Here is a 17,220-nt window from a genome sequence, read left to right on the forward strand (position 1 = left end):
ACCGTTGTACTGTAATAGTTTCTACAGTGCTGCTATTCGGGGGCTAGCTGGCTAGCTACGTTAAAAGAACGACAATAGCTGGCCAGCTAACCTAGAAAATCGCTCTAGACTACACAATTGTCTTAGATACAAAGACGGCTATGTAGCTGGCTAGCTGGCTAGGATCATGGGCTGGCTACGATCAAACAAATCAAACCGTTGTACTGTAATGAAGTGAAATGAAAATGTGATACTACCTGTGGAGCGACGCGGAATGTTGACCGGGTAGTTGAAGTTCAATTCGGTAGAGGTTGGCTAGCTGTTGGCTAGCTAGCTAGCAGCATCTCCTACGTTAAGGACGACAAATAGCTGGCTAGCTAACCTCGGTAAATTAAGATAATCACTCTAAGTCTACACACTCTAAACTACACAATTATCTTGGATACGAAGACAGCGAAGACAACTATGTAGCTAGCTGACACTACGCTAATCGAGTCGTTCAGTTGAGTGTAATAGTTTCTACAGTGCTGGTGGACAGTGGATGTTAGCTAGCTGCTTAGCTAGCTGCTGGGCAGATACGTTAGGACGACGAAATACGATAATTATGCAATTATCTTTGATACAAAGACGGCTATGTAGCTAGCTAAGAAGAAATTGCTAAGATTAGACAAATCAAACCGTTGTACTATAATGAAATGTAATTAAAAGTTATAAAAGTTATACTACCAGCGGACCGAAGTGTAGATGTAGATGTAGATGCGACCGCTCGCTCCAACCCGGAACCGGAAATGTCTTTCCACAGATTTTCAATGGGATTCAAGTATCCTCATCAAGGATTTGGCTCCGTTCATTGTTCCCTTTATCCCTACCAGTCTCCCAGTTGCTGAAAAGCATGAAATCACGTTTTACATTTTTTATTGGTTGCATACACATATTTAGCAGATTTTATTGCAGGTGTAGTGAAATACTTGTATTCCTAGCTCCACCAGTGCAGTAATATCTAACAATACACACATCTAAAGGTGAAATGGGATTAAGACCTATATAGACATGTAGTGTTTGTGTGTTAGATATATATGTAAATAACAAAACAACACACACACACACACACACAGAGTACCAGTCAAAAGTTTGGACACACTCATTCCAGGGTTTTTCTTTATTTGTAAAGACATCAAAACTATGAATTAACACATGGAATCATATAGTAACCAAGTGTTATGTGAATTAAAATATATTTCAGATTCTTCAAAGTAGCCACCCTTTGCCTTGATGACAGCTTTGCACACTCTTGGCATCCTCTCAACCAGCTTCACATGAAATGCTTTTCCAACACTCTTGAAGGAGTTCCCACATATGCTGAGCATTTGTTGGCTGCTTTTCCTTCACTCTGCTGTCCAACTCATCCAAAATCATCTCAATTCGGTTGATTGTGTACGCCAGGTCATCTGATGAAACACTCCATCACTCTCCTTGTTCAAATAGCCCATACACAGCCTCAAGGCTTGTTTTGGGTGATTGTCCTGTTGAAAAACAAATGATACTCCCACTAAGCACAAACCAGATGGGAGGGTGTATCCCTGCAGAATTCTGTGGTAGCCATGGTGGTTAAGTATGCCTTAAATTCTAAATAAGTCACTGACAGTGTCACCAGCAAAGCACATCCACACCATCACACCACCTCCTCTATGCTTCATGGTGGGAACCACAAATGTGGAGATCGTCCGTTCACCTACTCTGGGTCTCAGAAAGACAGCGGTTGAAACCAAAAATCTCAAATTTGGCCTTGTCAGACTAAAGGACAGATTTCCACTGGTCTAATGTCCATTGCTCGCGTTTCTTGGCCCAAGCAAGTCTCTTCTTCTTATTGGTGTCCTTTAGTAGTGGTTTCTTTGCAGCAAAAAACCATGAAGGCCTGATTCACGCAGTCTCCTCTGAACAGTTGGTGTTGATGTGTCTGTTACTTGAACTCTGTGAAGCATTTATTCGGGCAGAAATTTCTGAGACTGGTAACTCTAATTAACTTATCCTCTGCAGCAGAGGTACCTTGGGGTCTTCCTTTCCTGTGGCGGTCCTCATGAGAGCCAGTTTCATCATTGCGGTTGGTCACAGCTTTTCTTTCAAAAACAAGGAAATTCCTTTTTTTTGTCCATTTTAAAATAACATCAAATTGATTAGAAATACAGTGTAGACATTGTTAATGTTGTAAATAACTTGTAGCTGGAAATAGTGATTTTTAATGGAATATCTACATAGGCATACAAAGGCCCATTTATCTGCAACCATCACTCCTATGTTCCAATGGCACGTTGTGTTAGCCTTTTAAAATTATAAACTTGGATTAGCTAATTGATCATTAGAATCCCCTTTTGCAATTATGTTAGCACAACTGGATTTCTTTAGACTAGTTCAATATCTGGAGCATCAGCATTTGTGGGTTCAATTACAGGCTCAAAATGTCCAGAAACAAAGACCTTTCTTCGGAAACTCATCAGTCTAATCTTATTCTGAGAAATGAAGGCTATTCCATGCGAGAAATTGCCAAGAAGCTGAAGATCTTGTACAACGCTGTGTACTACTCCCTTCACAAAACAGCGCAAACTGTCTCTAACCAGAATAGAAAGATGAGTTAAAGACCCCAGTGCACAACTGAGCAAGAGGACAAGTGTATCGGTGTCTAGTTTGAGAAACACATGCCTCACAATTCCTCAACTGGCAGCTTCATTAAATAGTACCCGCAAAACAAATCTCAACGTCAACAGTGAAGAGGCGATTCTGGGATGCTGGCCTTCTAGGCAGAGTTGCAAAGAGAGAGATTAAGATGGGCAAAAGAACACATACACTGGACAGAGGAACTCTGCCTAGAAGGCCAGCATCCCGGAGTCGCCTCTTCATTGTTTTAACACTTTTTTTTTGGTTCTCCATATGTGTTATTTCATAGTTTTGATGTCTTCACTATTTCTATTGAATGAGTAGGTGTGTCCAAACTTTTGACTGTTACGGTATGTACTTGAGATATTTCTGCAATTCATTTTCAATACATTTGCCAACATTTCTAAACATGTTTTCACTTTGTCATTATGGGGTATTGTGTGTTGGTGGGTGAGTGTTTTTAATTTATTTAATCCATTTTGAATTCAGGCTTTAACACAACATATGGATTAAGTCAAGGCGGTATGTATACTCGTTGAAGGTACTGTATCTACATGAATGCAGGTTAAAGTGACTAGGTATCAGGATTGATGATGGTGATAATAAAGAACAGAGTAGCAGAAGCATATGATGAGTGCAAAAGTGTGTTTTGTGTGTGTGTGTGTGTGTGTATACACCTGTGTGAAGCACCTGCTTTCAATATGCTTTATCCCTTATTTACTCAAGCGTTTCCTTTATTTTGTCGGGTACCTGTAACTCTCCAAGAGGTTTGGCTTCCCACCCCTGATCTTTTCCCCAAATACTGGGAGTTTGAATATGTTCGTGTGACATTTGATTTCTACACAATTACCCCACATTCAAGAAAAATCGAATGAATATCAATTTTAAGGTGTTTGAGGCTGATTTGCAAAACCTTGCCATCTTACATAGGCAAGATATTTTGCTGTTATGATTACCTTTTTTGCCTAGCAGCTTGTGCGCTATACAAAAATGTCAAAACAGGATATTTAAGGCAGGTGACATTTCTCATTTTATGACTTAGCTTATATTCATCACTGTCCATAAATGCTTATTACATTTATTTTCAAAGACACAAGTTGGCATATCAGATTTTAAATACAGAATTTGCTGACGTAATTAGGCTAAGTGAAATAAAAGTATGAGGAATAGCAGTGTTTTTGGTGAGATATGCACACACATTAACCTATGTTATAGCCCCTTGTAAGGGATGGGATTTGTTCTACAGAGATGTTTCTGCCGTTTAAGCGTTTATTTTCAGTATGCGTAAATCCAAACTGCAACACCTACTCATTCAAGGGTTTTCTTAATTTAAAACTATTTTCTACATTGTAGAATAGTAGTGAAGACTTAAACTGTGAAAGAACACATATGGAATAATATAATAATAATATATCCCATTTAGCAGACGCTTTTGTCCAAAGCGACTTACAAGTCGGCTGGGGCCACTACTTTTACATATGGGTGGTCCCAGCGGGAATCGAACCCACGACGCTTGGCGTTGCAAGCGCCATGCTCTACCGACTGAGCCACACAGGACCCACGTAGTAACCAAAAAAGTGCTAAACAAATCAAAATATATTTTATATTTTTTTATATTTATATTTTATATTTGAGTTTCTTCAAATAGCCACCTTGTCCTCTGCACACTTGGCATTTTCTTTCAACCAGCTTCACCTGGAATGCTTTTCCAACAGTCTTAAAGGAGTTCCCACATATGCTGAGCACTTGTTGGCTGCTTTTCCTTCACTCTGTGGTCCAACTTATCCCTCAATGAGCTTGACACCTTGATAAGATAATTTCCCGACGATGGCTCACCTCTCTTCGTACATGGCGACTTCAACCTGCCAATATCTGCCTTCAAATTAATTTCTTTCCAACTCTCTTTCCCCTCCTTGCCTCTTTAGGCCTCACCCTTTACCAATCCCCTCCATCTCACACGGCAGGCAATACGCTTGACCTTACCTTTACTAGAGTCTTCTTTCCTACTAATCTCACTGCAACCCCCTTCCAGGTCTCTGATCACTACTTTGTTTCTTTTCTGTCTCCCTTTCCTCCAACCCTAACCACTCAGCCCCTACCCAGATGGCAATGCGCCGTCGCAATTTTTGCTCTCTCGCTCCCACTACTCTTTCCTCTTCTATCCAATCATCTCTCCCTTCTGCTAAATCCTTCTCCCTGCCGCCTCTTCGACCCTACCCTCCTCCCTTTCTGCATCCTATGACTCGCTGTCCCATTCCTCCTGGCTGGCTCGGCCCTCCCCTCCTGTTCCGTGGCTGAGCTTACAGAACAGGGCTGCGGGCAACTGAGCGAAAATGTAGAAAAACCTATGTTCTGGAGGACCTATCATCCTTTCCCTCCCTCCTCTCTACCCTCTCTTCCTCTGTATCTGCTGCTAAAGCCACTTTCTAAATGTCAATCTTCTGCCTCTAATCCTAGCAAACTATTTTCCATTTTCTCCTCCCTACTTAATCCTCCACCCCTCATCCTCCCTCTCTGTGGATGACTTTGTCAACCACTTTGGAAAAAAAGGTTGATGACATCCGCTACTCATACACTCAGCATAGTGTCCACTCACACAGAATTACACTACGCCTTGACCTCTTTCTCCCCCTTTCTCCAGATGACATCCTGTCACTAGTGAGGTCTGGCCGCTCAACCCCCATCCCCTCCTTCCTTCTCCAGACCATCTCTGGAGACCTTCTCCCATTTCTCACTTCCCTCATCAATTCATCCCTGACCACTGGTTGCATCCCCTCTGACTTCAAAATGGCCCGAGTTGCTGCCCTCCTCAAGAAACCAACACTTGACTCAACTGTCAAAAACTATAGACCTGTCTCCCTTTCGTTTCTTTCCAAAACACTTGAGCGTGCTGTCTCTGATCAACTTTCTCGTTATCTCTCTCAGAACTCTCATCTTGACCCTAACCAGTCAGGCTTCAAGACGGGTCACTCAACCAAGACTGCTCGTTTCTGTGTCACGGAGGCTCTCCGCCCTGCCAAAGCTGACTCTCTCTCCTCTGTTCTCATCCTCTTAGATCTATCTGCTGTTTTGGACAACATGAACCATAAGATACTCCTCTCCACCATCTTTAGGCTGGGCGTGTCAGGCTCTACACACTCTTGAATTGCATCCTACCAGGCAGGCCGCTCCTACCATGTGACGTGGAGATTATCTGTCTGCACCCCAGGCCCTCTTCCCTCTATACACCAAGTCACACTGCTCCGTCATATCCTCACATGGTCTCTCCTATCATTGCCATGTGGATGACACTCAACTACTCCCCTCCACCCCCCTTCTGACACCCAGGTGTGGCGACAAGCGTCTCTGTGTGCCTGACATATATCTCAACTTGGATTTTGGCCCACCACCTGAAGCTCAACCTCGACAAGATGAAACTACTCTTCCTCCCTGGAAATTCCTGCCTGCTCAAAGACCTCTCCATCATGGTTGACAACTCTAGTGTCACCCTCCCAGAGTGCAAAGAAGCTTGGCGTGACCCTGGACAACACCCTGTCGTTCTCTGCAAACATCAAGGCAGTGACCCGCTCCTGCAGGTTCATGCTCTACAACATCCGTAGAGTCCGACCCTACCTTGGGTCGTGGGGCGGCAGCGTAGCCTACTCGTTAGAGCGTTGGACTAGTAACCGAAAGGTAATCCCCGAGCTGACAAAGTACAAATCTGTCATTCTTCCCCTGAACAAGGCAGTTAACCAACTCTTCCTAGGCCGTCATTGAAAATAAGCATTTGTTCTTAACTGACTTGCCTAGTTAAATAAAGGTAAAAAATATATATTTAAAAAACCTTACACAGGAAGTGGCGCATGTCCTAATCTAGGCACTTGTCCTCTCCTGTCTGGACTATAGCAACACACTGTTAGCTGGGCTCCCCACTTGTGCCATCAAACCCCTGCAACGAATGCAGCAGCCCACCTGGTTTTCAACCGTGCCAATTTCTCTCATGTCACCCTGCTCATCCGCACACTCCACTGGCTTCCAGTTGAATCTCGCATCCACTATAAGACCTTGGTGCTTAACTACGGAACAGCAAGAGGGACTACCCCTCCCTACTTTCAGGCTATGCTCAAACCCTACACTCCAACCTGAGCACTGCGTTCTGCCACATCAGGTCTCTTGGCCCTCCCACCCATATGGAAGGGCAGCTCCCGCTCAGCCCAGTCCAAGCTCTCCTTTGTCCTGGCACCCCTATGGTGGAACCAGCTTCCCCCTGACGCTCGGACAACAGAGTCTCTGCCCATCTTCTGAAAACATCTGAAACCCTACCTCTTCAAACAGTATCTTTAAATAATCCTCCTCCCACCCCACCTTCTCGCTCTGACACTACTGACAGCTACATTATTGAGGTAAAATGTACTTTCTATGCCTGTGATATGTGTAGCTATCTTAAGATGAATGCACTTGCTCTTATCCAGAGCGACTTATAGTGTCTGCTAAATGACTCAAATGTAAACAGAAGTCCACTCTAAAATATGCAGTTTTGTCACACACCACAATGCCACAGATGTCTCAAGTTTTGAGGAAGCATGCGATTGGCATGCTGACTGCAAGAATGTCCGCCAGAGCTGTTGCCAGAGAATTAATGGTCATAAGTCGTTTTACAGAATTTGGCAATACGTCCAACTGGCCTCACAACTACAGACCATGTGTAACCATGCTAGCCCAGGACCTCCACATCCTGCTTCTTCACCTGCAGGATAATCTGAGACGAGCCTCCCAGACGGTTGATAAAACTGTGGGTTTGGACAGCTAGGCCTGTTACGGTGAGCATATTACCACCACAAGTCATGGCCACAGTCAAATTCCACCTGACCGTTTAGTCAAGGTAACTCGGATTCTCCAAAACTGAGCTCTGATAGTATATGTATAGACAAGATTCAATTGAAAATAGTCTGATGGGTGACAATATTATCACTTGTGAATTATGCCCAGCATGTGCAGTCTAAGGAAAGAAACAGCGGCAATTTTTTTTGACTTTTTCAAATCATAGTTGCACACATGTAGCCTAGTCCATAGGCCTATATGTTTTGATATGGTTTGTATTACAACTAAAATGCCCAAATGACTCAACGTCGCCTATAGGCCAAGGACCCATGCAACACGGTTGGAGTGGACATAGCCTACAGAGCCTAGTGAAACCTCTATTCTTATAAGCCTAGTCATTGCGCATTGGGTGTGAAAAGAGTTTTGACTAGCCACTATTTAAAAGAAGATCCCAGCTTTCTCGTGCTTATATATTTATTGCGAAATTAAGCACATTTAATCTGCTTTACAACATACAGTATGTGGTGTGTGTGTGTTTCAAGTTTGAGGAAGCACATTTTCACCATAAAAATGAAGCTCTATAATAAAACATTACATTTGTTTTCACATTTGCAGACTAGCCTACTATTCGTAATGTGATGAGTAGATTGGATAGTCATAATGTAGGCTAATTTAACTCGATCACTGTTCTCAAAAAAAGACAGTTCAATGCATGGCTGAGCGCGTATGAAGTAGGCTATAGGCTATTTCAGATGGCTTATGTTTCTTCTTTCTTCGACTGGGAAAAATGTGTCCTTTCTCATATTTTCATGCAATTCTACTACAATTTATATGACTGGAGACAGAAGAATCTTTTCTAATATGACAAATTTCACAGTAGCCTACACTGCTGACACTGACATAGATTAATGCAAATGACGACGTCCATATTACAAGCCTAAGAGAAGGTGAGGCACACACATAATATGATGTCCATCTAAACTGGAGGAGGAAAATGTTGTCCAAAACAAACTTCAGTAGCACTGAACCAACATTGATAAATAGTGATAACTAAAAAAACAGTTTCATGTATTCTCTTTTAAAGCAAAACCATTTGCTTTCCAAACTGTTTTCCCGCAATTATATTTCTAAATATTGCTATATCCCTTGCTTTGCCTCCTACTTTTCACATTTCCTATTTTTGAATGATTCCTGTATAGACAGCCATATGGATTACTTGTTTTTTTGTAGGGCATTCTAAATCAAAAATAATTCCACACATATATTAGTAGGCTATATGTAAAGACCAGATTAAATTAAGAAATGTCTGATGGGTGAGTATATTATCAAGTGCTTGTCAAAATGTGCATGAGAGACTGAAGTGTGAGCAGGCTTCACAAAAAAAACAGAGCAGAGCTCATGCCTTTCCATGCAACTTTTTCAAATCATCATTAGTGGCATCATGCAGCCTTAGGCTATATGTTTGGATTTTTTTAATACATTCTAACGTTTTTCACAACCGAAGTAGCGTAAATAACTCTAAGCATATAACATGCATTTGGAAAGTTTCAGACCCCTTTTTTCCACATGCTACGTTACAGCCTTATTCTAAAATTGATTTAAAAATCCCTCATCAATCTACACAATACCCCATAATGACAAAGTGAAAAGAGGTTTCAGAATTTCACATTTATTGAAAATAAATCTGAAATGTATATTATTTACATAAGTATTCAGACCCTTTGCTATGACACTCTAAATTTAGCTCAGGCGCATCCTGCTTCTTCAATTGATCATCCTTGATGTTTCTACAACTTGATTGGAGTCCACCTGTGGTAAATTACATTGATTGGACATGATTTGGAAAGGCACACACCTGTCTATATAAGGTCCCACAGTTGACAGTGCATGTCAGAGCAAAAACCAAGCCATGAGGTTGAAGGAATTGTCCGTAGAGCTTTGAGACAGGATTGTGTCGAAGCACAGATCTGGGGAAGGGTACCAAAAAATGTCTGCAGCATTGAAGGTCGCCAAGAACACAGTGGCCTCCATCATTCTTAAATTGAAGATGTTTGGAACCACCAAGACTCTTCCTAGAGCTGGCCACCTGGCCAAACTGAGCAATCAGGGGAGAAGGACCTTGATCAGGGAGGTGACCTGATTGTCACTCTGTAAGAGTTCCTAGGTGGAGATGGGAGAACCTTCCAGAAGAACAAACATCTCTTCAGCACTCCACAAATCAGGCCTTTATGGTAGAGTGGCCAGATTGAAGCCACTTCTCAGTAAAAGGCACATGGGCAGCCGGCTTGGAGTTTGCCAAAAGGCACCTAAATGACTGACCATGAAAAACAAGATTCTCTGATCTGGTGACCAATATTGAGCGCTTTGGCCTGAATGCCAAGCGTCGCATCTGGAGGAAACCTGGCACCACCCCTACAGTGAAGCATCGTGATGGCAGCATCATGCTGTGGAGATGTTTTTTAGCGGCAGGAACTGGTAAACAAGTCAGGATTAATGGAAAGATCAACAGAGCAAAATACAGAGAGATCATTGATGAAGACCTCAGACTGGGCTGAATGTTCACCTTCCATCAGAACAACGACCCTTAGCACAAAGCTAAGACAACGCAGGAGTAGCTTTGGGACAAACCTCTGAATGTCCTTGAGTGGCCCAGCCAGAGCCCGGACTTGAACCTGATCGAACATCTCTGGAGAGACCTGAAAATAGCTGTGCAGCTTTGCTTCCTATCCAACCTGACAGAGCTTGAGAGGATCTGCAGAGAAGGTGAGAAACTTCCCAAATACAGGTGTTCCAAGCTTGTATCCAAGAAGGAGGCAGGTGGTTAGAGCATTGGGCCAGTAACCAAAAGGTTGGTGGATCAAATCCCTGAGCTGACAGGTAAAAAAATCTGTCGTTCTGCCTCTGAACATGGCAGTTAACCCACTGTTCCCCGGCAGGCCATCATTGTAAATAAGAATTTGTTCTTAAGTGACTTGCCTAGTTAAGTAAAGGTTATATACAGTTGAAGTCAGAAGTTTACATGCACTTAGGTTGGAGTCATTGAAACTCATTTTTCAACCACGCCAAAACTATCGTTTGTTAATTAACAAGAAATTTGTGGGAAGTCTGTTAGGACATCTACTTTGTGCATGACACAAGTAATTTTTCCAACAATTGTTTACAGACAGATTTATTTCACTTAAAATTCACTGTACTGAGTAAAGGGTCTGAATACTTATGTAAATGTGATATTTCACTCTATTTGCAAACATTTCTAAAAACCTGTTTGCTTTGTCATTATAGGGTATTGTGTTTAGATTGCTGAGATTAGGATGTTTTAGAATAAGGCTGTAACCTAACATTTTGGGGAAGAAGTCAAGGGGTCCTAATACTTTCAAATGCGCTGTAGGTGGACCAGTTTCTTTGTTAACCGCTCAACACAGAATAGCCACATGTGCCAGCCACTCCCTGTTTTCTTCATACTGTAAAATAATATAAAATAATCTTTGAAATTGTTGCATGTTGTGTTTTTATATTTCTGTTCTGTGTGTATCATACTGTGACTAAAACAATGACTTGAATCGATGTGCAACATCATGGGTAAGCTCTTGTCTTTAAGCTCGAAAAAGTGGATTTCTGCTGGTGTGGAAAACAGCAAAAATAATGTCCAAAACGTATAAAGAGCACAGTTTTATGTACATTTTCCAAAGTATAAAGCATGAATATGAAGCTAATGAACAGGGGCCCAGATGGCAAAAGAATTCCTCTTGCTTGCAATTTTCCACTTACAATTTAGACCATAAATTCCTACCGCCAGCAGGCAAGTGTAGTTTGCCATTCAAGACGTGATTTACATCCCTGACTGATATCCCCCACCCATAGGACTGCTATGTGCCCTAGGCAAGCCATCCACCCATGAGTTAATTTGAAAGACAATAGTTAGTCTGTTGCAAAATGTTTTGCAACAAACTGCTTATTCCAAGCGTAAAAGATTTAGCAATGGAAAAAAATGTGTTTCTTAAACTGAAGCAAATGGAACGAAATAGGGAGGGACCTAACTAATATTGCCCAATAGAAGCTCTCGCTTAGCTTCCGTTTGGTTCATAAATGGTAAACGATTTCCGTAATGAATATACCCCAGGTAGGTCCCTCCCCGTTTTATTCCATTTGGTCCTTAAACGGTTTCTGGTGCAGGACTTAATGAATACACCCCAGTTCAATATTTTATAATAAACTGTCGGGGTCTCAACTTACTGTTAAGAGTTAGAATAGTAAAATACACAATTTTTAGAATTTTCTCATATTTGTCACTGAAAGTCACACAATTAGAATGTAATCTAACAATTTTTAGATAGCTGACTAACTTAGCAATCTAAACTTGTAGTAATAATGGCCTAATACCGACTGGCACACTTACTTGTTTGTGTTAACACAGATGTTTGTGTTAACACAGATGTTTGTGTTAACACAGATGTTTGTGTTAACACAGATGGCACAAAGCATATTTGCAGACGGAGGAAGACATTATTTTTCCAGTTAACGGTACAAATCTTAACTTCCATTGTACATTTGAAAGGGTTAGGAACACTGGCGTTTAATACATATTTCATACTATAAATATTCAACCAAATATCTGTCCTGTTGGTTGAATGAGTTGACTACTAGTACAGTATAGAACTGTCGCCTATCAAGAAGCCATCATTTCCTCTTAGCAGAAGACTCCAGTTATCTAAATGACTGAAGAATACTGCTTAATGAGGAAGGATCTGCTGAACTACTGCCACTCATAATTACTCTTCATTGTGAAAATTATATTTATGATCATCTCAATGGATTTGTGTCTTGCAGGGATGGACAGGAAGCCATAACATGATAGTGACTGCATGGTAAAGGATGTGAGAGTTGGCATCGTGCTTGCCTCATGGCTGTAGACATTTCTGTTAGCACAGCTCTCCAACCACAGTCTAACTCTTAAGTAGTCCAAACACTCTTCTTTCCTGGCTTGTAAATTAATTATAGGCTGAATCTCAACTGGAAATCGTTCAACTTACTGTTAAAGCACTAATGGAAGATTTGTGTGAAAATAGTAGGTTAGGTTATTCACACCTCGTTAGCATTTGGCCCTGACTAAGATGACATGCTCATTTAGCTGTCGTTTTGGTGAGTGTCCTCGCCGGATGACAATCATAAAAAATGGGCTTATAGCATGAGCAAAACAATGAACTCAGGCTGGAACTGGATTTTGCCCTCCTCCCTTCTACTTGGCTTTTACTGTAATTATGTGCACATAACTGTACTATTAAATAGATCTTCCCTACCTCGCCAGGGAGGAGGGCAACACATCAAATTCCAGCCTGAGATTAATGTTCTGCTCATGCTTTAAGCACATTTTTCAGGGTGGCATCCAAGCTGGAGAGACATTGGACACCATCTGAATATTGTCCTGGCTGACAACACGGATGTGCGTTGTTATGATGGTGATCAGGAAAAACTTTGGCGTTCTTGGTCATTTCAAATGGTTAGGAAAAGCTCAGTGCCCAAACTATACTTTAATCGAAGTGTGTGTTTTCTCATTTGCAGTGAATCCCTGTTGCTATTACCCCTGTCAAAACTGGGGTGTGTGTTTAAGGTTTGGCACTGACCGCTATGAATGTGACTGCACTCGCACCGGCTTCTATGGACAGAATTGCACTATCCGTAAGTGAAATGTTTTGCTTATACATTCTTTTGATTCTTCTTCTTTTTTGATTAAGTTACATTTTCCATTTTCCTCCCTGGCTTATCAAAATATTGCTTTCCTTTCCTGCAGAAGGACTTGTAAAATGAAAAGAAACGATGAGCGCATTACATAACCAGGAAATAACATTTCTAGGCCATAAAAGTGAATGATTTTGGTAGTGGGGTTCTGCACAGCTGTGGTATGGCTTTGCAAAGCCAGGGAGACATTTTTGTGTCCAGTCTAACACTGATAGTTTACTTGAAATGTCTAAGCATTTTAAAGTTCCACTGGTCCCTCATCCATCTAGTAGCTTGTAAACACTTCATTTGTTTCATTCCCCCTCTTCCATCCTAACGGGAACTGACATGATCCTCATGAGTAATAGTTAAGTGTTTTGAATTCAGTCATGTTTTGTGGCGTACCATTCACACTTGTAGGAAAGGTTTCTGGGAATCATAGTGCATGATTTAAAAACGAATAATACCAAAACTAAATGACTTTCAATGTTGTCTCTACATACTGCCAGTTGTGAAATAAGGTAACAGATATAAAAAATGTATGCCATGTTCAAACTGGCATACCAGTATAAAACCTTGCTTATCAAAAAATGTAACATTTACAGTGCCTTCAGAAAGTATTCACACCCCTTGACCACATTTTGTTTTTACAGCCTCAATTTAAAATGGATTAAATATTTTTTTCTTCTCCTGAAAACATGTTTTTAGACATCTCTAATTCACATAAGTATTCACACCCGAGTCAATACATGTTAGACACCTTTGGCAGAGATTACAGCTGTGAGCCTCTCTGGGTAAATCACTAAGAGCTTTGCACACCTGGATTGTACAATATTTACCCATTTATTTGTTTCAAAATTCTTCAAGCTCTGTCAAATTGGTTGTTGATCATTGCTAGACAAACATTTTCATGTCTTGCCATAGTTTTGACTTAAATCTGCTTGAAAATCTAACTCGGCCACCCAGAAACATTCACTGTCTTCTTGACAGGCAAATTCTTTTTAGGTTGTTGTCCTGCTGAATGGTGAATTCCTCTCCCAGTGTCTAGGATTTTGCCTGTGCTTAGCTCCATTCCATAATTCTATTTTATCCCCACACTTACATGCATACCAATAACACGATGCAGCCACCACTCTGCTTAAAATATGGAGAGTGATACTCTCATATGTTTTGGGCAAATCCAATACAACACTTTATATTCAAGACATAAAGTTAATTTTGTCACATTTGTCGTATTACTGTAGTGCCTTGTTGCAAACAGGATGCATGTTTTTGAATATTTGTATTCTCTACAGGCTTCCTTTTCACTCAATTAGGTTAGTATTGTGGAGTTACTACAATGTTATTGATCCATCCTCAGTTTTCTCCTATCACTGCCATTAAACTCTAACTGTTTTTAAAGTCACCATTTGGCTTCATAGTGAAATCCCTGAGCGGGTTCCTTCCTCTCCAGCAACTGAGTTAGGAAGGACGCCTGTATCTTTGTAGTGACTGGGTGTATTGATACACCATCCAAAGTGTAAATAATAACTTCACCAGGCTCAAAGGGATATTCAATGTCTGTTTTTTTTACCCATCTACCAATAGGTGTCCTCCTTTGCGAGGCATTGAAAAATCTTTCTGGTCTTTTGAGTTTGAATATGTGTTTAAAATTCACTGCTCGAGTGATGGACCTTACAGATAATTGAATGTGTGGGGTAGAAAGATGAGGCAGTCAATCAAAAATCATGTTTAACACTATTATTGCACATAGTGAGTCCATGCAACGTATTATGTGACTTGTGAAGAACATGTTTTACTCCTGAACTTATTTAGGCTTTGTCATAATAAGGGGGTTGAATATTACTGACTCCAGACGGCATTTCAGCTTTTCATTTGTAAATATATATTTTAAAAAACAAAACATAATTCCACTTTGACATTATGGGTAGTTGTGTGTAGGTTAGTGACACATCTCAATGTAATCTATTATAAATTCAGGCAGTAACACAAAATGTGGAACAAGTCAAGACGTGTGAATACTTTCTGAAGGCATTGGAAATCCAGACACATGTAAATATGTTCATACCAGAGGAGCCAGGGATCAGGAGTGATTGATGCAGATGGCACTACATGGTTGCATTTCTCACCTCCTCTCTAACCTCCTCCTAGCACACACTGTCCTGGGCTGGCCCAGCATATCTAACAGGCATGTTTGTTCTGGGCGCTATACAACTCTACTTTCAGGACATTTAAGCTGTGGAAGTTTTTTCATAGTACATCTATAGATCCTCAATAAAGGAAAGTCTCTTCAGTAACATGTCAACTGCATGTCTGTGGAGAGGGGACTTTCAAAATGAGGTGAAATGAACCAACATCCCCTTATCACAGCTCAGTCAAAATAAACCGGCCAGGTTTGAGTTGAACACCAATAGAAATTAGATTAAAAGGAAAGTAAGCCATTTCCAGTGTTGTCCTGCTCAGGGATTTTCTGATAATATAGCTTTTCAATGTCAAATACAGTGGACTTTAAATTGGATGAACTCAGTAGTGAGTCTCTTCTATCCCATCAATGGTCTGTATATCCTCTTCCTTGTCATCATTCTGTCTCTGCTAAATGTCTCCTTATGTGGAGTGCTCATCAGTAGTCTAGAATGCTACCATGGTTTATCGCCTCAATCCTGGCTATTATAGTTGGCAGCAGCAGTGTTTCCCTTACTATTATTCAGGCAGGGTGGGCCATCTGCCTTGCTCTGTTTCCCCTTTAGCTTGACCTGATTTAGTCTCAATTGAAAATGTTGGCTTCGGAAGCCCTGGATGATTATTTAGGGACCCTCATCACCCTGCCTGTGAAGTAATCTGAGGGAAACATTGACTGGCATTCTAGGTGGGCCCCAGAGTGACACTACTGCAGGGATCATCAACTATTTATTTTTTCTTGTGGTCGGGGGGCCGAAACAACATAATTACAAATAATTTGTAGACTGTAAATTGACCACAAGAAGCCCAAACACACATTTTGACTAAACATAATTATTTTAAATCTTGCTTTTATTTGTATACAATCACGTGTCTCACTCAAGTGCGTGAACACTTGGGATCATATTTCCAAAATTGAAATCACTTGGAGTTGATTTCCTGTTGTTTTTAGTCTTATGTCCCCTCATTTATTTTACTGGAAACTTAGGGGGGGGGGAATGAAACCTGTGAGCCACCAGTTTGGGAACTCTGCTGTACTGTATGCAACACCTGCTTTATCAAAGCTTTGTGCATTATCTTTTTTATCCCTGCTGTGTCTTATCTCTGTGTGTAGCTGAGTTCTGGACAAGGGTCTACCTGAAGCTGAAGCCGAGCCCTGATGTGGTCCACTATATCCTTACACACTTCCACTGGCTGTGGAGCCTCATCAACAGGACCTTCCTACGGGACTGGCTCATGAGGGTGGTCCTCACAGGTGAGTCGCCATTCAATGCAGCCGTGGTGAGCATTCTGGCACAAAATGGTTGCCATGTGGGTGCTATGTATAAGGGGTGGAATGGCTAACTTAATGTCGTACAATGTACAGTGCTTTGTAACCAGGGGGAACAAGTTATGACGGAAATGCATGCATGGATCAATTATGTTGTTGAAAATGCTTTAACACTCTCCAGAGCCATATATTCATATATCTAATGTTACTGCACTAAGAGGAGTTTCTCTTCCCTACCAATGTACACCGACTACGGCAGATTAATTGGACAGTTTGCTTACAACTTGTGTTCATTTGCCTCTTGGTTCCTTTTGTTATGTTCCCAGCATGTAAATATTTGGATAACACATATTGGCCCATGGTTTCATCACCACACTCTGAGCTCTCCCCTCTAACTCGCTACAGCTGCATACAGTTTTAGGTGTATTTACAAGGCTTAACATCTAAGAGAGTGGCATGGTGAGGAATTGTAAGTCATCTCAGAAGCCCGGGCTGTTGCCTTAAGAAAAGAGGAAGAAAGGGGTCACTGAGTTCACTACTCATCTGCAGATTAACACTGCCTTAAAGTTGAAATAGCAGCATCAGCTGTGATCATTATGGACTTTTTCATTTGAGTTGTCCAATAT

At 41.2% G+C, this 17,220-nt stretch overlaps 1 protein-coding gene across 1 annotated transcript in view; it reads left to right on the forward strand.

Moving 5' to 3' along the window:
* The window catches only part of LOC135539394 (prostaglandin G/H synthase 1-like), a 59,975-nt gene that overhangs the window by 5,461 nt on the left and 37,294 nt on the right, over positions 1 to 17,220 (forward strand). Inside the window, 2 exon segments of the mRNA XM_064965256.1 lie at positions 12,991 to 13,107; positions 16,439 to 16,579. Of these exon segments, the coding sequence (XP_064821328.1) occupies positions 12,991 to 13,107; positions 16,439 to 16,579 (258 nt within the window).

The sequence above is a fragment of the Oncorhynchus masou genome, chromosome 1, assembly GCF_036934945.1.
Source record: "Oncorhynchus masou masou isolate Uvic2021 chromosome 1, UVic_Omas_1.1, whole genome shotgun sequence".
NCBI lineage: Eukaryota > Metazoa > Chordata > Actinopteri > Salmoniformes > Salmonidae > Oncorhynchus > Oncorhynchus masou.